Below are 24990 nucleotides of genomic sequence, written 5' to 3'. Positions count from 1 at the left end.
CAAATACCAGTGCAATTACACATGTTTATTTAATAATATAATGAGAGACAGTACGGTGAGGTATAAAATGATAGAGATAATCAGCATTTCACTGGATGCTAATTTAATAAAACAAAAGATGCAGCTCAGTAAAAATGAACTTGAACACAGCTTGGGATCCAGTTTCCATGGGATGCTGTTGCCTCTTTCGTGATCCTTTGGAGACGGACATAGATGTTTGTGTTCTCATGATTGTTCAGCTAACCCTGGTTATTTTGCTAAGCTGGTTATTTGCTATAAGTGCCTTCTGCCCTCAGGGGGATGTTATTACGACATGCGATATTGGGTCACGCAGGAAGCCATCCTCAGATCTACTCTCTCGGGGTGTCTAAATCCAAGCTTCTCCCAACATTCAGTATGCTGGGATGCAATCAACATAAATTGAAAGACAGATGTGCACAGATCTGCTGTATATGTTTTCTGTACAATAATTTCATACCTGCTTTACAAACTGATTTACAGTACAAATATGACAAGGAAAGATTAATAAGAGTAGCAGCTCTTGAAGTTGCCAGTTGTCTTAATCAGCGCTTCTGTGACAGCGTCCAGTGTGTGTGTGTGTGTGTGTGTGTGTGTGTGTGTGTGTGTGTGGTACATGCATAGATCTGTTCCTCAGTCAGTATGTTTCATACTATGCAGATCAACAATGGTGGTCATCTTGACTGATTTCAGGAACTGACCAGTACCTCATTTATGTGCTAAAACCCCTCTCTCTGATGTTCAGAATCACTGCACTCAATTCAACAACCCAGCAAATCATATGTACTCAGTGAAAAATACATCAGTGCACCATATTTGAATTTATACATAGATGCGTTACACATGGCCTGCTCTTTCCCCATTAAGAATCTCTTGAGTGGTGAGTGTTCCTTTTGTATGATAATCACTTGTGCATGAGTTAAAGTGTTAAGTTTGAGGTAAGGGTTCAAATCTGGTTTTTGCAGGTTAATTTCCTCCTGTGGAAACCTGAAGAGTCACAAATGTTTTTTTAAAATAAAAAACTACCATAGTCAACTTACAGTCCTCTGAATTATGTTGAAATTCAAAGAAGTGTAATTAGACCTGAGCAAACATGCAGAAACAGACACAGCAACGAGATCTGCCTACAGCTGTTTGTGTGTGTGTGTGTGTGTGTGTGTGTGTGTGTGTGTGTGTGTGTGTGTGTGTGGTTATGTGTGCATGTGCGTGCATAACAAAATTAGTTTTAGATTTCTTCAAACACGTTCATATAAACAGCCTGAAATATTGGAACAGTTTAGTTTTTACTTTTCTTAAAAGCTTGAAAGTCAGTGTTTGGTATGACCACCTTCATTCTTCAACACAGCCTGAAGTCTCTTAGCGAGCTTTCTTCTAATTTCTTTAAGCAGTCTTCAGGAATAGTTCTCCCAGCTTCTTAAAGGACATTCAAATGTCTCCTTTGGATGTTGGCTGCCTTTTTGTTTCATTCTCTGTCAAGATGATCCCACATTGCTGTAATAAGTCTGAGGCCTGTGCTCTGAGGCGGCTAATCAATGACTGACAGTGCTCCTTGTGTGTGTTTTTTTTCCAGGTATGCTTTTACTGCACTGGCAGTGTGTTTGGGATAATTTTGCTGAAAAATGAAGGTGTCGCCAATCAGATGCTTTTAAATAGTGTTGTCAACACGTTCCATCAGCATTCACAAGATCGCTGTTGCAGTCCTAAACATGACAGAGTGCCAAGCAGATGGCTATAGAAAATGACTGTTTTACCTCTTTCCTGATGTCTTCCATATATTTATGACCCAGAAATCTTACACTTGGATCCATCTTTCCATCAGACCTGTTACCGATGATTTTCAGTCTAGTTCTTGGGTAATTTGGCATACCTCAGCCTTTTCTCCCCATCTCCCTGGGGGAATGGGTTCTCAACAGCCACCCTTACACTGAGACCATTTCTAATGAGGCTTTAGTCAACAGTAGATGGATCAACTGAAGGACCTGACGTGTCTCTCAGGACCTGTGTCATGTGTTTTCTGGATTTTTTCCTATTTCTTAAGGACATGACTTTTAGATACTGTTCATCTGCTGTAGATCATTTTTAAGGCCTGCCACATCTTCTTTTGTTCTCCAGTTGTCCACTTTTTTAAGTCCACACTGTACATTATGCTACAATATGGCAGCGTTTCAGCTAATAGCTCTTTGGGAATCAACTTGATTGTGCAAAAAATACTATTGTATGTCTGTCAAACTGTGTTATCTTTGGGAGTTTCATGGATTCAATCAGCTAAAGAAATGGAAACAAATTATGTGTTCTTACAACAGACTAGTAACAAAGATACAATTTGAAATTGGCTCTTTGCTAAGTTTTCTGTTATGTGTAAAAACAACACTGGTTCATCCTGTAAGTTAAGAGCCTTTTTTATGTTTCAGTGATTCATAGGTCAGTGTTAAGAGGGTCAATAAGCATTCCATTTAAGTAATTGTTTTATTGGTGCTGAAGTACTACAGTATTTTATACCCGTCAGACTGTGCTATCTTTGGCATTTGTTGTCGATTCAGCTAAGGAAAGGGACAAATTATATCTTTTGGGACAGGTTGCTAAAGTGCCCAAAGGTACAGTTTAAATGTTGTTCTTTGTTAATATTTTTGTTATCTGTAGAGAAAACATTGGTTCATCCCTGTATGTTAGGGGCCTTTTGTAATACTTTAATTATTCATAGGTCAGTGTTAGGCTTAACACACCGAAAACATTCCTCTGAAAATGTTCGGGTACAAGGAGTGGACTGAACATGAGCGGAAAAGCATTTTTCGACCTGAAGAAGTGTTGCTCAAGATCACTTAAAAGAATTGTAAGTCTGGTTCCTTGGAAGCAAAATACAAAGAGAAAAAGAGGAGCTCATTTCTGTATATTCTCACAGTACTGTATATTTTATGTAAATACACCTTTGTGTATTAAAGTAGTGAATTTGTCTTCTTATGCACATGTTCCTTTGATATTTTACAGAAAGAAGTGTTGCAAGGGCTTTAAGTTTGTTCTGGGCCAGTGCATTCCTGAAGGTATGAAACTGGATATCTCTCCTGTGCTTCTCTGATTATTTTGGGAATTCTTCCCAAACCCATCCAGTCTTTAGTCTTATAATATGTAATAATAAAAACTTAATGGTAGATGGATCTGAGATGCTCAGTTTCTGTTTTCTTGCTCATACTGACAAAGCGCTTCATTTATGTCCAGACTATGACGTATGCGCCGGCGCCCCCTGTGAGCAGCAGTGTACCGATCATTTCGGCAGAGTGGTGTGTACCTGTTACCCCGGCTATCGCTATGACCGTGAGCGTCACAGAAGGCGAGAGAAGCCCTATTGTCTGGGTGGGTACACCACATACATATTAATCAGTGTCATCTTTTAAAATAATGTTTGATTATTTGATCTTAACGGTCATTTAAAAGAAGCCTGTGCTCCTTTTGTACAAAGACAAAATACCTTATGATGAATATTTTTTATATATATTTCTTTAAATTATCATGAGGTTGTGCTTGTCAGTAAAACCCAAGTGACCCGAAGTGACACTTTGTCTTTCTTTTATCTCCCTCTTGTCACCGCATGATGCAGACATCAATGAATGCGCAGACAAAAACATGACTGCATGCTCTCAGATCTGCATTAACTCTGTGGGGAGCTACAGGTGTGAGTGTGAGAAAGGCTACTTCCTGGAAGAAGATGGGAAAACATGCACCAAGGGGGAGAGAGGTGAGATTGACATTTTCTCTTCAGCCAAGGTCACCTCACAGTCAGACGTGCCCTTGAATAAAGAGACTGACATTTTGTCTTTATTCAAGGGCACCTCTGACTGTGACGTGAAGCTGACAGCTTGTTATTGGTGTATGTGAGCGAGAGAGGGAGGCGGAGGAAGAGGAGGGGTACTGCAAAACACAGACACCTGGGAGCCATTAGACATCTTCGACCCTTGTGCATGTCAGAATGGTTCTGTCTCCTCAACGTGCTGCTGCCCCTTTGACTCCTGATCTTTCCTGATTTGCTGGGTGTATTTGAAGAAAGCTCAAATGTTCTAGGCGATAAAAAAACATTTTTTTCTTATTTTGCCTCAGATTCAGTTGCAATGAAGCAGTAAAGTGCTAAAGATTTGTTACTTCCTCCCTTGTGTTCATCTTCCATTGCATACTATAGTTCAGCAAAAAGCTGGAGAATGAGAAACTGCGGTACACATCATGCTGCCACTTTATGTCCCGCTGTTTTGTAATATAGTGGGGGAAAATAATATCCAGACAGTTTCACCATTCAACCACAGGCTCGAGACCAAACTAGAAGAGCTACAGTGTGCTTTTTATGGGCTTTGTTTCCATAGGAATGTGAAGTATGTGCAAGTTTATTGATTAGATATTATCGTTTTATGTATTGCATATGAGAGCATGAGGGTGGGAATGGATGTCTGTATCTGTGTGTGCCTGTATGTCTGTGTCTATATGTCAGGTTGGGTATCAGACGCCACCTCTCTAGGGACATCCCAGGTCCTCCAAGGTATGGAGGCCTATCTCTCCCCACCACTCCCCCTGCCAGTGGCAGACGCCCTCAAACATCGGTGTGTTGGTGGTTCTTTGTGTCCGGGGGTGGGCGTCCAGGTACACACCGGCTCACTCCTGGTGGCTGCTTGTCGGGGCTTGGAGCCTGGGGCTCACTCGGGCCACTTCGGGGGTGGGGTGCCCCCGGCCTCTTGGCACTGCAACCCCCCCTGGCTTCTGCTCCGCGGCTGCTGAGTGACCCCTCATCTGGGGTTCTCCTCAGCTCTTCCTGGGATATCGTGCAGCTGCCCCTCTGTTGGTCTTCCTTGGTCTCTTGTGCTCTGAGGGCCTCTGGATGTCTGGAGTCTTGATCTCCTCCATACCTGCTTCATGCCCTGGAGGACGGGGCTGTGGCCCCCCCACACCCTCTAACAGATCTTTACATGAAGGAACCTTTTTATACAAGCGCGTCCATGCTCACAGGTGTACACACGGGAGCTCACACACACAAACTACACCCTTTTTGGCTCCTACCTCAAAGCACACTGTGCACTGTCGATCTTACGTGCTGCACAATAATGTTTAATATTTAGTATTTACTGTTATATTCACATACACTCAACAAAAATATAAACGCAACACCTTTGTTACTGCTCCCATTCCCCATGGGATGGACGTAGAGACCTAAAATTCATTCCAGATACACAATATAACCATCCCTCCCAAACAGTGGTCACAAATCAGTCCAAATGTGTGGTAGTGGGCACATCTGCTATATTGAGATAATCCATCCCACCTCACAGGTGTGCCACATCAGGATGCTGATCTGACATCATGAGTAGTGCACAGGTGTACCTCAGACTGCCCACAACAAAAGGCCACCCTGGAATGTGCAGTTTTGTCTCACAGCAAAATGCCACAGATGCCACAAGCAATGAGGGAGCGTGCAATTGGCATGCTGACAGCAGGAATGTCAACCAGATCTGTCGCCCGTGCATTGAATGTTCATTTCTCAACCATAAGCCGTCTCCACAGGCGTTTCAGAGAACATGGCAGCACATCCAACCGGCCTCACAACCGCAGACCTCGTGTAACCACACCAGCCCAGGACCTCCACATCCAGCAGGTTCACCTCCAAGATCGTCTGAGACCAGCCACCCAGACAGCTGCTGGAACAATTGGTTTGCACAACCAAACAATTTCTGCACAAACTGTCAGAAACCATCTCAGGGACGCTCAACTGCATGCCCGTCGTCCTCATCGGGGTCTTGACCTGACTCCAGCTCGTCGCCATAACAGACTTGTGTGGGCAAATGCTCACATTCGATGGCGTCTGGCACGTTGGAGAGGTGTGCGCTTCACGGATGAATCATGGTTCACATTGTTCAGGGCAGATGGCAGCTGAGAATGTCCCAGTTCTTGCATGGCCAGCATACTCACCGGACATGTCACCCATTGAGCATGTTCGGGATGTGCTTGACCGGCGTATACGACAGCGTGTACCAGTTCCCACGAATATCCAACAACCTCGCACAGCCATTGAAGTGGAGTGGACCAACATTCCACAGGCCACAATTGACAATCTGATAGACTCCATGCGACGATGTGTTGCACTGCATGAGGCAAATGGTGGTCACACCAGATACTGACCGGTTCTGGGTCCCCAGACCCCCAATAGCGCAAAAAAACTGCACATTCCAGGGTGGCCTTTTGTTGTGGGCAGTCTGAGGTACACCTGTGCACTACTCATGATGTCAGATCAGCATCCTGATGTGGCACACCTGTGAGGTGGGATGGATTATCTCAATATAGCAGATGTGCCCACTACCACACATTTGGACTGATTTGTGACCACTGTTTGGGAGGGATGGTTATATTGTGTATCTGGAATGAATTTTAGGTCTCTACGTCCATCCCATGGGGAATGGGAGCAGTAACAAAGGTGTTGCGTTTATATTTTTGTTGAGTGTAGATCATCATGATGTTGTTTATTATGTTGCTCTTTTTTTTCTTCTGCTTGTTTTCTTTTTTCTTTCTCAACAGGTGATCCAGGGGTCCGTTCTTCGTACCTCGCTTACTACATCCAAGATCAAATCATCGCGCTAACTTTGAGCTCGCTATTCCGGTTCTTCGAACACACCTGTTGTTGACGATTAGTATAGCTGGATGAAGTAATGTGAGATCACTGGGTGGCTTAACAGGGGCTATGCATCGATAGTAGAAACATTGATCGGCAACCCTCTGATTGGTCGGCGAAAATGTCGAAGGAGCGCGCTCAGTATTTTTCGGCAGCAGAGCAAGAACTCTTGAGTGAGGGATTTCAGGAGTTTCAGAGTTTAATTAAAACGCAAGGGAACACTGCAAAGGCTGCAAAAGCAAGGAGAGAGGGCTGGCAGAAAGTTGCTGACAAATTAAACTCGTAAGTAATTTAATAATAATAACAATAATAATGGAGTGGATTGATATAGCGCTTTTCAAGGCACCCAAAGTGCTTTACAATGCCACTATTCATTCACTCTCACATTCACACACTGGTGGAGGCAGCTACGGTTGTAGCCACAGCTGCCCTGGGGCAGACTGACAGAAGCCAGGCTGCCATATCGCGCCATCGGCCCCTCTGGCCAACACCAGTAGGCGGTAGGGTAAATTTATTATATTATATCATATTATATTATATTACATTATATCCTCTTTCACATTAGAGCCACAACAGGACCCACTAGAACATAAGATAAGATAAGATAAGATAAGATAACCTTTATTAGTCCCACACGTGGGAAATTTGTTTTGTCACAGCAGGAAGTGGACAGTGCAAAAGTTATGAGGCAAAAATTAGAATACAATAAGAATAAATACAGTACACAACTGTACAGAATAGAATAAAATAAAATACTATATACAGTAGAATAAAATAAAATAAATATACAATAAGATAAAAATTGAATACAAATACAAATACTATATACAACTGAGTAAAAATACAACGATGACAGAAAGGATTATTGCACTTAGTATTATTGCATATGTATGGATGTGTGTGCTTGATCAGTGGGAACAAGTAAAAGTGATATATAAGAATATTCTACAGAATGGTAATATTTATCACTTATATTGCTTTTAGTCTCTTGAAAAGAGACCCTGAAATAATCTGTTTGTTTATAACAGCAACCAAGAAAAGGGCAGAGCATAAAAAGACAGGTGGTGGTCCTGCACCCCCTCGTCAACAAGTTGGTTAAGTAAATAATACCCTCACGGGAAAATCGATATCTCTCTATGAGCACACTGTCGCGCTGAGCTAAAGGATCCTGTCTGTCCCGCAATATACGCTGAATTCTGAAAACTCTCCTTATCAATCTTGCACCTTCCGCAATGGGTGGCTCGCGTAAACGGACAGGACATGGCTGCGACAGACTTCCCAAATCCACCTTCGCTTTTATAGCCGTGGTCTCCCATCTTGATTACACGAAGTAATTTCCAATTACTACTCTAAAATATGAATTACATCTGTAATAATCACATACATGTAATAAGATGATTAATAGTACATTTCCCTTTTTTTAGGAAATGACCTGTATGTATCTGTGTGAAATCAATAAATGGATCAAGTGCTGCATTATCTTTAGTTACATTGATAATATTTATTTATGGTAAAACAGTGGTGAAATATCGCTGTTGCTTTCATATAAATGAAGCGGACATACCTGAGTGGTCGCGATCTAATCCTGTTTACATAAAGTAAGCCTGCTCCCGAGCAGGTTTACGCTTACGGATCTGTTGCTATGACAGCAAGTCCCGGATGAGCTTCGGAGAACCGAACGATCCAAGATCACGCGAAATCGTCAACAATCAAATCCAGCTAACTTACTTAGCGAGGTACGAAGAACGGACCCGAGGTGATTGATATATGTATTTTTTGTCTGCTTATTTTGTTGGTTTTTGTTGTTTGCCCTTTATCACATTTCCTTTTCCCCACTGTTTTTCTTTCCCTCTTTCTTTCTCCCCTTTCTTTTCCCCAGTCAAATCTGTCCCGTATTCAGCAAGTGAAAATAAAATAAAATAAACAATAAAAAAAAAGGTGAATCAAATAGACCATTACGGCAAGGCTGGGATGGTCCATTTGGTAAAGTAAATCCGTTGGGCCTTTAGACAATAATTCTGATGGCAAAAGAGCCAAACGGGACAGGCAAAAAAAAGAAAAAGATATTATCGTTTAAATCTGGACGAACGAGCAAAAAGCTGAAAAAGTGGAAAGGAAAGTAAGAAAAAAAAGACATGTAGTTATTTTCAGTTGTAACAATATGTTATTAAATCACATTGTTAACTCTGAACTCATTTTAATTCTGCACTTTCCAGCGACTGACTCATTTTTTACAGCCCCCTGCCAACTTTAGTTCAGTAAATCACCCACAATGGTTAATGTACCTTTTCGCTAGTGGATTTGCTTTTCCCCAGTTATTAAAAAAGAGAGTGTTTGCGAGAACAAAACTGCTCAATCTTATATTCATCACACAAAGAAAGCAGTCACTATCCGGTTGTACAAATCAGATCAGAATAAAGTCAGAACTGGTTCATGAATAGTTTCCTCATTTCAGGTTTTAATACCTGTTTCTGAAAAGACTAAAGCACAAACAGAACTATAAGACTAAATAACTGTTTTGCTGCTTTTGCCTTCAGAACATAAGCCACTCATCCCTCACTCTGCTCACACAGCTTATCAGAAACCCATCGAACAGTTACGAAGGCAGCACTGCTGAACATAACAACACTATTTAAATTATTAGACTGTTTTGGCGACAGATTTAATGTAACCTGACAGTAATAACAATTGTGGTTTCCCTTTATGTGGTCAATTTAACACAGCTCTGAATCATACGCTTTAGGTTAACTTTCCCAAAGCATAGCTTTTGGTTTACACTTTATGACAAGCAAGTGAAAGATACGTGGTTCGGTCCCAGGAAGAGACACAATTCCCTTTGGGGGCTACGTCAAGAAGAGAATCCAACATAAATATCTGCCAAATCAAAAATGTGGAGCTTCCCACTGTGGTGATCCTTGTTGAATAAGGGAGCAGCCAGATGTAGCTTCTTCAGTAAAGTCTGTTTTCCGGACAGTTTTCTAAGAAAAGCATTATGTTAACATAAACATTTTCCCATTTCCCAGCAGTACATCTCTTTGAGAAGTCTGATAATGTCATGAATACTGGAACCTGCTCAGCCACGTGTGATGATTTCTACCAAATTAAGATGTCTGTCCTACAGCTTAAACAGAAGGTAAAAAAGTGCGCATTGGATTGGTCCATTTCACCCACAAACTCAACAGAAATATCACAAATCTTGCAAACTGAGCTACACATGTGCATGACAGCAGTATGTTAGTTTTCATTGTGGAACTCAAAAAACTGTTTTTGTTTAATAAAATAAACATAAAAATGTAGATGTTCTTTAAAGTTTCAGAAAAAAGTAAGTAAAGATTTCATTTATTCATATCATGGAAAGGTTAGGAACCCTCAGTTTGAACACCTGTACCCAAGGTCACAGGCTAAAGTCTTGTATAATTTTTACTGATCAGCAGGTGAACCACAACCTTTCAGTGTGTGTGTGTGTGTGTGTGTGTGTGTGTGTGTGTGTGTGTGTGTGTGTGTGTGTGTGTGCGTGCGCGCGCGCGCGCGCGCCAGCATGGACAGATGCTTCTGCGTCTTGCATGAATTCTGATTTGTCAGCCCTGGCAGCATGGTGAGGTCTTTAAGGTATTACCCCCAGGGGTCACCAGCTCCACATGATGTTCTACTCAGATCAAAGATAACTTTTTCCTCAAGGATGCTACTTAGTATACAGGAGCAGGAAAGCTCCTGGTCATGCTGAATAATGCAGAGGGGTTGCCTGGCCTTCCATCTGGCTGGGTTACTGCTTATACTGTGGTGCAGATAGATGATCAACTTTAATCTTTGGCAGAGAATAAAATTTTAGCTTAATTTTAGTTTATGTTGGCCCTCCAGGGTGAAAGTTTCATTTCCTGTTTGACATTGCAGGCTTTTATGAGTCATTGTATGTAAAACTGTTTTTAAAACTAAATGCATAATTGTACAGTCAGATATTTGTATGTTTTATATACACTGTCCACTTCCTGCTGTGACAAAACAAATTTCCCACGTGTGGGACTAATAAAGGTTATCTTATCCTATCTTATCTTATCTTATCTTATCTTATAACTTCCAAATCAGCTTAAAAAAGGGCTTAATTAATTCAGCAATTTTTAGTTAACTTTCCATGGCATTTACAGTGTTATTCAACCATTTCTTCTTTTTCTTTCGTAACTCCTCTAAGATGGCTTTGCTGTCAAACAGTGCTGGCATCCCTGAGCAGATGACGAGTGAAAAACTCCTATCACCTATGTCTTTACCAGGGCCTCCAGGTTCCCCTGGACTCCCAGGTAAGACACAGCCTCAGTTTCTACGGGAGAACACCAGCCTCTATGAAGAAGTCATGACGTTAAGCAAAATGTTGGAAGTACTGATAGGCTAGATGCATTTAGGCACACCTTACATGAAAATATTACTGACAGCACTTATGCTATTAGTAGGTTTAAGCCCACACTGGGGTAATGCACTTTTTACAGCATGGTAAAAATGCATTAATCAATAATAATCAATAAAATACAAGAGTATTTAGTTTTCACAATTCAAAGCATTGGACAACTTTTAATTTTGACCTGTTAATAGAGAATTAATATTTGTACCATATTTAACTGCAAACTATAGGTAACCTCAAATTGTAAACCTCTGAAAAGCTAAAATCCAAACTTCAGGGTGTTTTTGTGGTCATCCCTCTTTTAAACAATGTTAGCACACAGTGCAGGTTTTCCTCATATAATATAGGCATTGTTGGCATCATCTTAACATTGAAATCTCTCTAGTACAGCTAAGAAGCATGTATTATGCAGAGTCTGTGTGTGTCTGTGTGTGTAATCTCTTCAGTTGTTTCCTACCCACTCATATCAGTGTGTAATACTTCAGGAGATCCAGGACCAGAAGGCCCTCCAGGAATTTCAGGACAGACGGGGCCCCCTGGACCACCTGGCCCCAGAGGCTTAATGGGACCCATTGGACCAACACCCGACCTGTACCACATCAAACGAGGCCCTCGGGGACCTGTGGTCAGTTATTAAATCCCTGTTTTACAATTAAAAATTTACGCAGAATTTAACAAGAAAAACTAACGTTCGTCTTGGATGAAACAAACAGCCTCACAGCATTTTATATCCAATTTGTCTTTGTTACGTCCGTCCCCCCACCACGGCGTAGGGTATAATTCTGAATAATCAGTGACCAACGCATAAGCCGCTGGTTGTGATTATACAACTTGGAGAGGAAAACTAAAGGGTTGTGATCTGTGAATACTTGGACTGACCTCTGACCTGACTCTGTATAGACTTCAGAATGTTGCAAGGCCCACAACAAAGCAAGGGTCTCCTTTTCAATGGTAGAATACCTGAGCTGGTGTTTGTCAAACCTCCGAGAGAAGTAACTTACAGGATGGTCAATGCCCTGGGTATCCTCCTGGAGAAGCACCGCTCCCGCCCCAACTGCGCTGGCATCTATTTCCAGTTTGAATGGTAAAGAGAAGTTAGGAGCAGACAAAACAGGGGTGCAACAAAGTAAGCCCTTAAGGCTTTCGAAAGCCTGCTGGCAACTCTCAGACCAAATAAACGGCTTTGAGGGGCTGGTTAAGTCAGTGAGGGGGGCAGCAACAGAAGAGAAATTCTTACAAAATCGTCGGTAATATCCTGTCATCCCAAGGAACCGCCGCAGTTCTCTCCTGGTGGTTGGTTGGGGGAACTCTCTAATCGCAGTGACTTTGGCATCTGCAGGGCGCACTTTTCCTAGACCAACTTGCTGGCCAAGGTAGAGGACACTGCCTCTGGCAAAATCACATTTGGCAAGGTTCAAAGTGAGAGATGCATTTTCTAGGCTAATGAAGACTTCTTTCAATGTAGCCATGTGGGTTGACCAGTCACTGCTATACACAACGATGTCATCCAAGTAGGCTCTGCAGTTGGGGATGTTTCCCAACACTTTATTAACCAGTCTCTGAAATGTTGCAGGGGCATTGCACATGCCAAAAGGCATAACCGTATACTGCAGAAAGTGGTCAGGAGTGACAAAAGCTGAAATGTCAGATGCTTGCTGTGTCAAAGGCACTTGCCAATACCCTTTTAACATATCGAGTTTAGTGATGTATTTTGCAGGCCCGATTTCATCAATGCAGTCATCGATAAGAGGTAAGGGATGTGCATCCGGTACAGTGACAGAGTTCACCTTTCGGAAGTCGGTACAGAATCTTGGGCTTCCATCTTTTTTTGTGTCTAAGAGACATGGTGAACTCCAAGAGCTGGAGCTTGGCACTGCAAATCCATTCTGAAGAAGATACTCAACTTCCTGTTTTATGATCTCCCTCTTTGCAGGACTAACCCGATAAGCGCGCTGTTTGATTGGTGTAGGGTTAGTCAGCACCACATCATGTTTTATGACAGAGGTTTGAGACGGGATATCACTGAACAGAGATGGGAATCCCGATATGAGTGTTATAATATCATTACTCTGTTCAGCAGGAAGGTGGGACAGGTATTGTGTTAGGGTCGACAATATCACAGAATTACCTAGTCGAGCACTTTGAGGCTCAGCACCCCGTAACACCAACCCATCTTCATCTGGAGTAATCTCCACCTTGGTCACCGAAGCCATCGGAAACGTAGCCACAGATGGCACAGCTGAAGGTTCACGAGAGTTGTACAGCTTCATCATGTTGACATGACACACCCGAGTGGGACGTCTGCGATCTGGGGTCTGAATAATGTAGTTAGTCTTGCTGAGTTTTCTCTCTACAACATAAGGACCAGAGAACCTAACGGAGAGAGAGGAGCTGGGCACCGGAAGGAGAAGGAGCACTCTGTCACCTGGCAGAAATGAACGGTCAACAGCCCGCTGATCAAAGTGTCTCTTCATTTTCGCTTGTGACGTGGCTAATACCTTCCTGGTTAAGGAATAAGCCCTCTTCAACCTGTCATTCAGTGTCTTGACGTACTCTGGAAGGCTTTTGGCGTTGTCAACCGGTGTAGCTAGCCTTTCTTTAAAAACCTTCAAAGGACCCCTCATCTCACGCCCAAACACAAGTTCACTGGGACTAAACCCAGAGATTCTTGGGTTGCTTCCCGACAGGCAAATAAAACAAGTGGAACACTTTCATCCCAGTCCCGTTGGGAACTATAACAGTGTTTCCTTAACATAGACTTCAAAGTCTGATGAAACCTCTCTAGTGCCCCCTGACTTTCAGGATGGTAAGAACTCGAGGTTATGTGTTCAATGCCTAATGTTTTCAGGGCTTGGGCAAACACTCTAGACTTAAAGTTAGTGCCTTGGTCTGTTTGCACAACCTTAGGCAGACCAAAGGTTGAAAAGAATCTCAACAGTGCTTTGACAACAATCTGAGCTGTTATTCTCCGTAGTGGGATTGCCTCGGGAAACCTGGTTGAAACGCACATGACAGTCAAAAGAAACTGGTTTCCAGTTTTAGCTTTAGGTAGAGGCCCCACACAGTCAACAATCACTTTTTGAAATGGCTCCTCTACTACTGGGATAGGACAGAGAGGAGCTGGGGGGATTACTTGGTTTGGCTTGCCGGTCATTTGGCATACATGGCAAGTACGGCAGTATTGAACAACATCAGATTTCAGTCCGGGCCAGAAGAAATGTTTCAGAATTCTGGTGTATGTTTTATTAACCCCCAAATGTCCTGACCATGGATGGTCATGTGCTAAGGACAGTACCTGGGTACGATAAGCAGTAGGTACAACCACTTGATAAACTGCAGACCAGTCTGCGTCTTCCGAGACCTCACTTGTCCATCTGCGCATCAGAAGACCTTCGTCAGAGAAGTAAGCCAGCTTTTTCCTTTTGGCATCCTGTTGACTGAGAGTGGAGGAATGACACTTGGACAGGGTTACATCATTTTTCTGTGCAATAATGAACTCCTCTCGGGAGACTGGCAAATCCAGAACTGGTTGTGTTTTGTCAGCAGGTGGAACTGTGGCCTGAACCTTAGATCCAGAGGTAAAGTTAATCACGTCACCAACAGGATCTGACCTCATGAAGGAATCGGCCAAGTCAGGACCATACTTTTTTGTCTGGGCCCTCGTAACTACACAAGCTGGAAAAATGGCAGGCTGGTCTTGGGCTGGGTCAGAATCCCGGCTCAGCTCGGGTCTGTCTAACACCTCAGGAATGGGTGTGACCTTACCTCCAGCAAGGTCATTACCTAGGATGAAGTCAATGCCTGGTATGGGCAACGCAGAACGAATAGCCACTTTAACAACTCCGCTGACTAATGTTGACTGAATGTGAATAGTGTGCAAAGGGGCAGATACAAATCCGAGTTCTACTCCCTGGACAATAACACTGGACTGGCAAAACGACGACTCAGAAAACGGTAAGACGTTTTCTCTAATGATGGACTGAGAGGCCCCTGTATCTCTCAGTATTTTTACTGGTTGTTGATCTTTTGGATTCCCAGTCAGCGAAACCACTCCCTCTAGAATGAATGGTTTGAAACAGGGGTCAGGGTGGTTAGTGTTCGGTTGAAATGCCCTCCCATTCTCTGTGGCTTTAATCAGTCCCACCCCTTTTGGTTGTGAGGATAGTTGCTGTTTACGCTTTAATGCCTGACATTCTGCAATGAGATGACCCCTCTTGTGGCAATAAAAGCATTCACGCTCACCGTGGGGAGGCGAGGACACCCTCACTGGCCTCGCAGCAGAGCAACTAGACTCAAGCCGTGGTGAGCGCAAGGTTGTGGGCCTATCTGGATGGGAAACAGGGGTAAAAACATTCTTATGAGTTAACACAAACTCATCGGGCAACACAGCTGCTTTGGACATTGACGTCACCTTCTGTTCATTTAAGAACATTATGAGCCTCTCAGGTAATGAATTTTTAAAATCCTCCAGTAACATTAACTCACGCAGCGACTCATACTCATCCCCAACTCAGTTAGCAGCGCACCATTTATCAAAAAGAGCCCCTTTTTCATGTGCAAACTCCACATATGTTTGACTGCTGGACTTCTTATGGTTCCTAAATTTCTGCCTGTAGGCTTCAGGTACCAGTTCGTAGGCACGTACAATTGTTTCCTTCAACACGTCGTATTTCATGCTTTGCTCTAGCGAAAGTGAAGCTACTACCTCCTGAGCTTTGCCCACTAATTTACACTGAAGTAATATGGGCCACATGTCTCTTGGCCATTTCAGAGCAGTAGCCACCTTTTCAAAAGCGTTGAAGTACGAATCTACCTCAGTCTCACGAAAGGTAGGTACTAGGGCAATATGTTTGCTAACGTTAAAACTTTCCGGGGAGACTTTTGGGATTTCTTTAGTGGCATCTGTTTTCTGTCCTGATGACACCCACTGTCACGGTCCGGGGCAGCGGCCGTGTGAAGAGTGGAAAGGAGGACTCAGATGCAGCACTTACTCAGATGTGAAGGTGATTTATTGACAAACCTGAACATGAAGGGAGAACAACAGGGAGAGCACGCAGGGGATTCTCCGGGTATGAACACAGACGACGCGACAAGGAGCAGAGGAAATCACACACTATAAGTACACGAAGAGACACTGGGAAATCACACACAGGTGGGGGAAACAGCTGGACCTGATTAACCTGACGAGACAGGGGAACACTAACACCAGGGACCAACAGAGGGAGCACAAACCCAGAACCCAGTGTCTAAAATCCCAAACACAAACCATCCCAAAACAGCCATGAATAATAATGAAAGTAATAACAATAAAGAACATAAACATAAAGTCACTGAGTCATGGTCGCAGGACCATGACAGTACCCCCCCCCCCTCAAGGGCTGGCCCCTGACAGCCACAGAAACACACCACCAGATCCGGGCGGGCGGCAGGGGGCCCAGGACGGAGGGACCGGGCCAAGACCAAAGACGGAGGCCCCAGAGTCCCAAACAAATGTTCACAAAAAAAAAAAAAAAAAAACTCACAGGGGAGCAGAGTCCAAAACACAGTTCAGGCGGCCGGCCACGAAGAAGGCCGTGGCGGCGCGTAAAGAGTTCGGGAGGCCGTCCACGAAGAAGGCCGTGACGGCGCGCAAAAAGTTCAGGGGGCCGACCGTGCGGAAGGCAACGGCGGCCACTCAGGCGAAGAGGGTCCGGGGGCCGGCCGTGCGGAAGGCAACGGCGGCCGCTCAGGCGAAGAGGGTCCGGGGGCCGGCCGTGCGGAAGGCAACGGCGGCCGCTCAGGCGATGGCGGTCCGGGGGCCGGCCGTGCGGAAGGCAACGGCGGCCAGTCAGGCGATGGCGGTCCGGGGGCCAGCCGTGCGGAAGGCAACGGCGGCCAGTCAGGCGACGGCACCCGGCCAGTAGCCTAGCCAGCGGTCTAGAAAACGGCCGTTTAGCTCCAGACCCAAACGAGGCTGGGCCAGGCGAGGCTGAAGGCACAGAAGCCGGGGCCGCAGCGGGCGAAGATGCTGAAGACGCTGCTGCAGGCAATGGTGCGGATGCTGAAGACGCTGGACCAGACGAAGATGCAGACACGAAGGCTGGGCCGGGCGAGGACGAAGCTGTAGCCGAAGCCGGGCCGGGCGAGGCTGAAGCAGAAGCTGAAGCCGGACCGGGCGAGGATGAAGCCGGACCGGGCGAGGATGAAGCCGGACCAGGCGAAGCTGACGCTGGAGCTGAAGCTGGGCCAGGCGAGGATGAAGCTGAAGCCGGGCCAGGCGAGGATGAAGCTGAAACCGGGCCAGGCGAGGATGAAGCCGGACCAGGCGTGGATGAAGCCGGGCCAGGCGAGGATGAAGCCGGGCCAGGCGAGGCTGCGTCCTCAGGCTGAGGCGTGGTAGTAGCAGGTGGTAGCGCTGCAGGTGGTGGTACTGCAGGAGGCGGCGCTGCAGCCACGGGTGGAGAAGCAGCCACAGGTGGAGAAGCAGCCACAGGAGGCCGGACGGGCTCCTCGGGCCCCCCAGCCGACGTGGCAGCCGGTGTGGCATGAGGCCGGACGGGCTCCTCGGGCCCCCCAGCCGACGTGGCAGCCGGTGTGGCATGAGGCCGGACGGGCTCCTCGGGCCCCCCAGCCGACGTGGCAGTCAGTGTGGCATGAGGCCAGACGGGCTCCTCGGGCCCCCCAGCAGGCGAAGCAGGAGGCTGGACGGGCTCCTCGGGCCCCCCAGCGAAAACAGCCGCAGAACCAGCGGGCACACACAAAACAAAACTAGGAGGCATGTGGGCCTCTGGCACACACGAAACAAAACTAGGAGGCACGTGGGCCTCTGGCACACACGAAACAAAACCAGTAGGCACGTGGGCCTCTGGCGCACGTGAAACAAAACCAGTAGGCACGTGGGCCTCTGGCGCACGTACGGAGGGCTGCAGCTGCGCAGAGCACTGACCCTGCTCAGGCAGTGACAGCCCGGTACAGTTCACAGCTGGCATCTTGGCCTCCAGGGGTCCAGAGTAAGCTGAGGGCAGTAACCCAGCCTCTGGGGAAGCCCCGGAGTGAGCAACAGTCTCTAATGTTGCCAGCTTTTGAGGAACAGGTCCGTAGCGAAACAGTTTGTCTCCCTGCCCAGAAACAGCGGTGGAAAAACAGTGCGAAAATTGTGGCTCAGCCATTACCGGAACTGTGGGCTGTAGCGATGCTAGCGGTGGTGGTGGCTGAGTGGCTAACTGGAGCGGCGGCAGAACGGGTAATTGAGCCCTTAGGGAGGCTAACGGTTGAGCCACAGACCTGGGAGCTTGTGGCTGGACACAGAACTGAGCCGGAGAATGGTGATAAAGTCCTGGCTCAGAAGGAGCGGCAGAGAAACAGTCTCTCGGTTTTACAGAGGGTTTGTAGACGCCCACTTGCGAAGGATCCGTTACCACGAAGGTAGGTAAGCTATCTACACTGTCTCTCATCCCGCTCTGAATAGCCCCAGAAAACAGAGTCCCGGAATCTGGGGAAGCCAGAACATGTCGCTCGCTCACCGCCTCGGGCTGCTCGAAAGTAAAAGCAGACGGGGGGTGAAGTCCGAGGTCCAAAAGGAGGAACTCCCGCTCCCACGAACAAAGCGAGCCCAGAAGCCATGGGAGACCGGTCACCAGACGCTGTAGCCGCCTCTCTATAGCACGCTGGGACGTGCCACCCGGGTTTTCCAGCCACCGGTCGATGAGCTCCTGTGTGGCATCGATGAGATTTTCCCGTAGCTCCCTGGACGGGTTAAGCGCTGCTGGGTCCATGTTGTGGTCGCGTCGTACTGTCACGGTCCGGGGCAGCGGCCGTGTGAAGAGTGGAAAGGAGGACTCAGATGCAGCACTTACTCAGATGTGAAGGTGATTTATTGACAAACCTGAACATGAAGGGAGAACAGCAGGGAGAGCACGCAGGGGATTCACTGGGTATGAACACAGACGACGCGACGAGGAGCAGAGGAAATCACACACTATAAGTACACGAAGAGACACTGGGAAATCACACACAGGTGGGGGAAACAGCTGGACCTGATTAACCTGACGAGACAGGGGAACACTAACACCAGGGACCAACAGAGGGAGCACAAACCCAGAACCCAGTGTCTAAAATCCCAAACACAAACCATCCCAAAACAGCCATGAATAATAATGAAAGTAATAACAATAAAGAACATAAACATAAAGTCACTGAGTCATGGTCGCAGGACCATGACACCCTCAGTGCTTCTACTTCAAGCTGCTTTAACCTGACTTCTTTTTCAGCTTCTATCTCCAGCCTACGGACCTCCAGCCGGAGATCATAATCTGCTTTACGCACCTTATCCTTCTCTTGTGCCTCTAGCTGTAAACGCAGTAAGCGAACCTTAAGCTTTGCATCACTGCTAGATGTTTGGGATTCTGGAGTGAAAGGCTTAAAGCGAGGCAGAGTTTGGGGAGCCGCATCCGAGTTAACTTGGGCACCCGGAGGTGTAGCAGGCAGCGCTTGCTCATCAGTTCTCTCTGGAGAAGCTGGATCAGCAGAGGCTCCAGGGGGAGCTAAAGGGTCCTGAGAAGGCACCCCAGCTGTAACAGGGCTGATTAAAATACCCAACTCGATTAATCCCTCCAACAAAGCCTGCTTAATCTCCTTCTTCACTCCATACTTTGGTACAGAAAGGTTATACTGGGCAGCAATACTCAACAGGTCGTCTTTGCGACATAAGTCAATCTTATCAACGCTAGGCTGACTAACAAAATCAAGCAGGTCAAAACTCATCTCCGGCTGATACTATGAAACGTAGACACCCTAAAATCACGGCACCCTCCTCATTAATATAGGTTGTCCACCGCATACAACGATCCCGGACGAGCCCCCATTTGTGTTACGTCCCCCCCCCACCACGGCGGGGGCAAAGGCAGGCAGGGGACAGCAACACTGGACAACCACAATCAATGAAGGAGGAAGACCACAGAGCAGTTAGGTATCAGGCAGAATTTAATGGTTGGACAGTCAATCTTAACAACAGAGAAGAGGTGGGGGGGAGGAGGACTGGGCGGTTGATCCAAATCAAAGAAAGTAATAAAACAAAAAGAGGTCAGTAGCTTCCAGGGCCTAGCCTAACTGAAAGAAAAGTGCAAAACAAAAGGCCTACCTAGCTACTCGATAAAAGTCAGTGAAAACATACAAGGGTGGCATCAACCGCATAACCTAGTGTGACTAACAGAGTAAAATCTACAACCAATGTATAGGGTACCCCGGCTTACCTGTCCAGCCTCCCACCACACACAACATAAAGAAGCCTGTTCGCAAATGTTTGTCAAAGCAGAAGCCAGCAGCCCCAGCTGGCCAGGGAGCGGCTCATTTGTAGTGTTCCTTGGAGTGTGATTGGCCAACTGAGCCCAGACCAGCCAATAGACACCTGCCAATCAACTTCGAACTGGCCAATCAGAGGAGGCCTGACGCCTGAAAGATAAACAGAACACAAAACAGAGCACAAAAGCAAAGCCACACCCCTTGGCACGTAACAGTCTTATTCTTCATGTCAAATGGAGAATATAAAAATCAGAAAGTTTGTGTCCTGATTGTGACCTATGAATAAGTTGATGTATAGCACCACTCTTACACCAGTTACCTCTATTTATTATTATTTTTATCTTATAATTTTACTTTGTGACACATAGAAGAATGGCTGTTTTAATATGAAAAGCAATACAATCTTGAAAATCTCTTTTTTCATTTTAATGATTCACTAAATTATTATATTATCAGATAATTTAGTGTAACTGCATTGACAGGAAACCCCCCTGAGAAAGACACAAAATACATCCCGTCATGCACCCTTTTAAAGACCCTCATTCTTGCGAGGTGGATAAGGATAACACGTGGAAATGGCAGGACAACAGCTTCGGTTGCTTTCTTTGGCTTGCTGTTTTTGTGCCGTGCCAAGTCTTTCCTGCAAGTGTCAACCCTACATGTTAAAGTGTGGGACTGGAATCAAGAATGTGCAGGATGTCGCTATCAAGACATATTTTCTACTTTTTTAAAGCTCTTGTATTTATGCAATCTTCTCACTGATAAATCAGACTATCATCACCTACCATCAATCACATCACAAGCTGCTTAAAGCCAAAACAAGAGCTGTAGAGCAGTGTTTTTTAGAAGATGACCTGTTGCTTTGTGTTTGAGCGTGGATGCGTTTTTTTTTATCTTATTTATACATTTCATCAGTACACATGCTGATGATCTCCTACTGAAAGGATGTTGTCCTCTCATCGCACAACAACCTGGTTAAACTCTAGGTGCAGTTAGGTTTGGTTTGGTCACCAGGCCATGTGTGTTTGACTTCATGTCTGGATTTCAGAGGTGATGAATGCGTGACTCAGAAGGTTTTTAGTGATCTGAATATTGGCGCTACTCCCTATACAAAGATTATTATCCCATGAAAGAGATCAAAGCACTCTGTGTTGTCAGTTTGAAGTTACTCAGAAATGGCCTGGAGGCAGGAACAGAGTTAATCGTGGGTACTCTCACTTGATGTAGCATAATAAAGTAGTTTTGTATTTTGAGGGGCTTTGGGTAAACTGTTTCTGGGAATATACTGAATTCAACAAGCCGCCACAGAACAATACTTTAAAGCAGTAAATATAATTTCATACCTTTGGAGTTTGAAACAAAAGTGACTAAAATATGTTTAAAAATCAAATATATCTGAACTACTTTTTGTATTGAACAGGGGCCTCCAGGAGCACCAGGAAAAGACGGTCTAAAGGTGAGTTCAGATGCTATTTAGTCAACCAGAAATCTTCATTTTGGGGAATTTTAAAGTATAAATTTCCTCTACAAGGCAATTACTATAGACAAGAGTAGAATTGCCCATCACATTGATCCCTTAGGGAGCAGGAGGAGTCATCACCATTGACATATTGCATCCTATTTTAAAAAAGAAGTCGGTGCGGTGAGTGCAGAAAGCACCGGCTGTATAGATTTGCCAAAATCATATCAATCAAAGTAAATTTCTCAATAGCTAAATTGTTCCCCCCCTCTCCAGATTTGTTCAGGATGAAAAGCACAAGGCAGGTGCCAGAATACTTGTTAATCCTCACCTGGGTGCTGCGCGGGCACATGAGGGGATTACTTAACTGCAAGTTGCTACAAGTTTATAGGCAGTTTTCACAGTTTTGTGTACAACATGAACACAAGCTTTGGTCGATGCTTGAAACATGCGTTACATATTCTTACAGAGAGGGTCAGGATTTTGCTCACTTGGAAAGAAATTTCTCAAGTCAGACTTGAGCCCGTGACTTCAGCACAGAAATGTCATTGACCACCAATGTGAACACTATAGATACCTCTGGGCTGTTTTGGTTGTTTGGAATCACCTGGATTTATTCAGATTGGCCAGCTGGAGATGTTATTTTAAAGGGCTAACAGGAATGCTTTTCTCTGCTTTGCGTTCTTGTGAAGCCTAAGACAAAGGGTTAAAAAAAGAAGGCTCTGACAGATGGTTAAGTCTGAGATTAAGTGGGCACAATGCAGATTTCATCCTAGTTACTGTGAGATTTATTTTGTGCATTTTTCACATCTTTGCATTAAACAATATGCCTCTTGCTCTTTTTTACAATATCTATAACCAGAAGCTCTTGCTCTGCCACTTTGCTGCACCGTGTTGTAGTTGAGTTTGACAGTGGTTCGCTCTCATTTAGATGATGATGGTTTTTATATGGCAAAATAATGTATGAACATCACTTGTGACTGTGGCAGTTGTTACTAAGATTAGCCTCAAAGAAAAAGCTTTTTAAAAATAGAACAGAGCTCTCTCTCTATCTTTGATTTGGCCCTAGCCTGTGATAAGTACAGCAGGTCGGTGGTGCAGTGAGTGAGTGAGGTAAGATTTTCTTTTTTAGTTTCACTGGGGACTTGATCCTGAACCTTCAGGATGTCAGAATGAATTTAGACTGAGAGCAGCCAGGTGAAGTAGTTAAAGGAGCTAATATGCAGAAACCTTGAAACATTATGAGACTTAACAGTGCCCGTGATTGGACACCAGGGTGGTTGTGTTTATTTAAAAGAAAAATAAATCACTTACAAGAGCAAGGTATGAAAGCTTCAGAGATTCTCATGTTAAATTGGACCTTGTAACTCTGTTTGCTTGGCTTGTAGATTGAACGCATGGAAAGACTTAGGTGCATCTGCCTTATTGACACAGTACCTTGGTGTTCTTTTCAGTGCAGCTGGGATGTTTGTGCGGATAGATTGGAGGGTTATGGTAATATGTCTCTCAGAGTAACAAATCCAAACCATCTGCCAAAACACTCCCAGCCCCCTTGTGACCCTGAGCATGGTTAACAGGGTAGTCAGCTTAATGTGTATGTGCTACTGTAAATCACCAGGCTGCCATGATAATTCACAGTCAAGCTGTAAAGGATCCAGCTTACTAAAGGGGCTAATTTTACTTTTTTGCTTAGAAATGTATTTGTTATCTAAAGCTAGAAAAGAAGATTTTACACTAAACTCTATGGAGAGCCACACTTTGTATTCTCACATTTTGAGCATGAGCTTTAGGGTGACATTTAGATAGTTTATGTTTCAAACTTTACACAGAGTTGATGAAAGCTGCATTGCTCTTTTAGCAAATATATACAGTATAACAACACAGTACATGCTTCTTTGATATAATGTGCTCCCATTTATTCCTTTTTTAATCCATGAAGCAATCGTGTTTACTTTCATCCTGAACTCAGTTTTCCAGTTTGTGAAAGTTCCCGTAGCAGAATATCATGAATTCCTCTCATGCATTTTCCTTCAGTGTAATTCATCTTAGCTAAATATTTGTTTTGTTTCCTCAGGGGGACAGAGGAGCTCCTGGGCCTGTTGGACCACCAGTAAGACTAAGGCTATCTATACCAAGGCCACATTACTGTAACTCGTTACTATCAAATAGAAAAGTGTAGTTAAACTACAGCATGGCTGGGAAATTAAATGGTATCTCATGGAAAGTATTCATTATCATCATGTCCAAGCATCCAGTGGCCTTGATGCAATAAACTCTTGTGTAATAATTATATTTATATCCACAAATAAGCTAAAAATCTAAATTTCTAAATCAGTTTTTCTGTATCTCTTTGGTCAAACCCAGGGCCCTCCAGGATCCTTTGATTTCCTGCTTCTGCTGATGGCAGACATCCGAAATGACATCGCAGACCTGCAGAGCAAGGTGTACGGTCGACCTATGCACTCTCTAGAGGATGACTTTCCCACAGTCCCTGACAGCGGGAGACAAAACCAGGACCCTTTAGATATGGGCTCGGGTGAGGACTCTAAGGAAGCGCCGCCTCGAACAGGCGCAGGGCCGAAGAGGAACAGGAAGAGGAAACCAACACGAGAGAGAACAGAGTGAACAAAATGGAATGAATGAAAAAGTACAAAAAATACATTGTCTTTGGTGTGAATATTGAAATGATCTGCCTTCTTATTTAACTTCTTAAAAAAAGAACATATTTTATGCTGTTTGATTACAGATTGTCTATTTTTGTATGATATACAAAATTTCATCTATTTTTTAACAAAAATGAGTAGACTGTGCCAACGCATGCTTTTTTATTGCATATTTTCAGAAACCTACTGTTCCTTTATAGCACATTAAAGAAGTCTCTCATAAAAACAGGGTTTTTTTCTCTTTAACTGTAAACAATCGGCATGTGTTGCATCATTTTTGTGCTTGCAGGAAGAATTAAAGCAGCAAAATATAGAATTTTACTTTTTAACCTTAGTGCATTGAGTCTCATCTATTGCATGACCCATTGTCATTTTTAAAACTTTGTTTTACCAAAAGTAATGATTCAAAGAAAGTTTGGAAATACTGCTGTAGTACCAGCTGTGATCAGAGCTGCAACTGTGGATTATCGGTAAGTTTCAAATGTCGCTGAAATGACACCGCACCTTATCTAATACAGCGTTCCTACAGTTTTTGACTTCTGTC

General features: G+C 44.6%; 1 protein-coding gene across 3 annotated transcripts in view; it reads left to right on the top strand.

Moving 5' to 3' along the window:
* ccbe1 (collagen and calcium binding EGF domains 1) overlaps positions 1-24745 on the top strand; it is a 56812-nt gene extending 32067 nt beyond the window's left edge. For 2 of the 3 annotated variants that reach the window (XM_085279856.1, XM_085279854.1), the window contains 9 exons: positions 3004-3056; positions 3232-3366; positions 3611-3748; positions 9679-9788; positions 10842-10947; positions 11531-11670; positions 21745-21780; positions 23858-23893; positions 24148-24745. In XM_085279856.1, the coding sequence (XP_085135982.1) occupies positions 3004-3056; positions 3232-3366; positions 3611-3748; positions 9679-9788; positions 10842-10947; positions 11531-11670; positions 21745-21780; positions 23858-23893; positions 24148-24408 (1015 nt within the window). In that variant the 3' untranslated portion in view covers positions 24409-24745. The remainder of the gene's footprint in view (positions 1-3003; positions 3057-3231; positions 3367-3610; positions 3749-9678; positions 9789-10841; positions 10948-11530; positions 11671-21744; positions 21781-23857; positions 23894-24147) is intronic. The other variant, XM_085279855.1, reaches the window with a different exon arrangement.
* The last annotated feature ends 245 nt before the right edge of the window (positions 24746-24990 follow it).

This window comes from Mchenga conophoros, linkage group LG7 (genome assembly GCF_057382185.1).
Source record: "Mchenga conophoros isolate Kocher_MC1m ecotype Shallow Benthic linkage group LG7, M_conophoros_male_GT1.1, whole genome shotgun sequence".
Lineage (NCBI taxonomy): Eukaryota > Metazoa > Chordata > Actinopteri > Cichliformes > Cichlidae > Mchenga > Mchenga conophoros.
The sequence above is the reverse complement of the archived record's forward strand: the minus strand, read 5'-3'. Positions and strand labels throughout refer to the sequence as shown.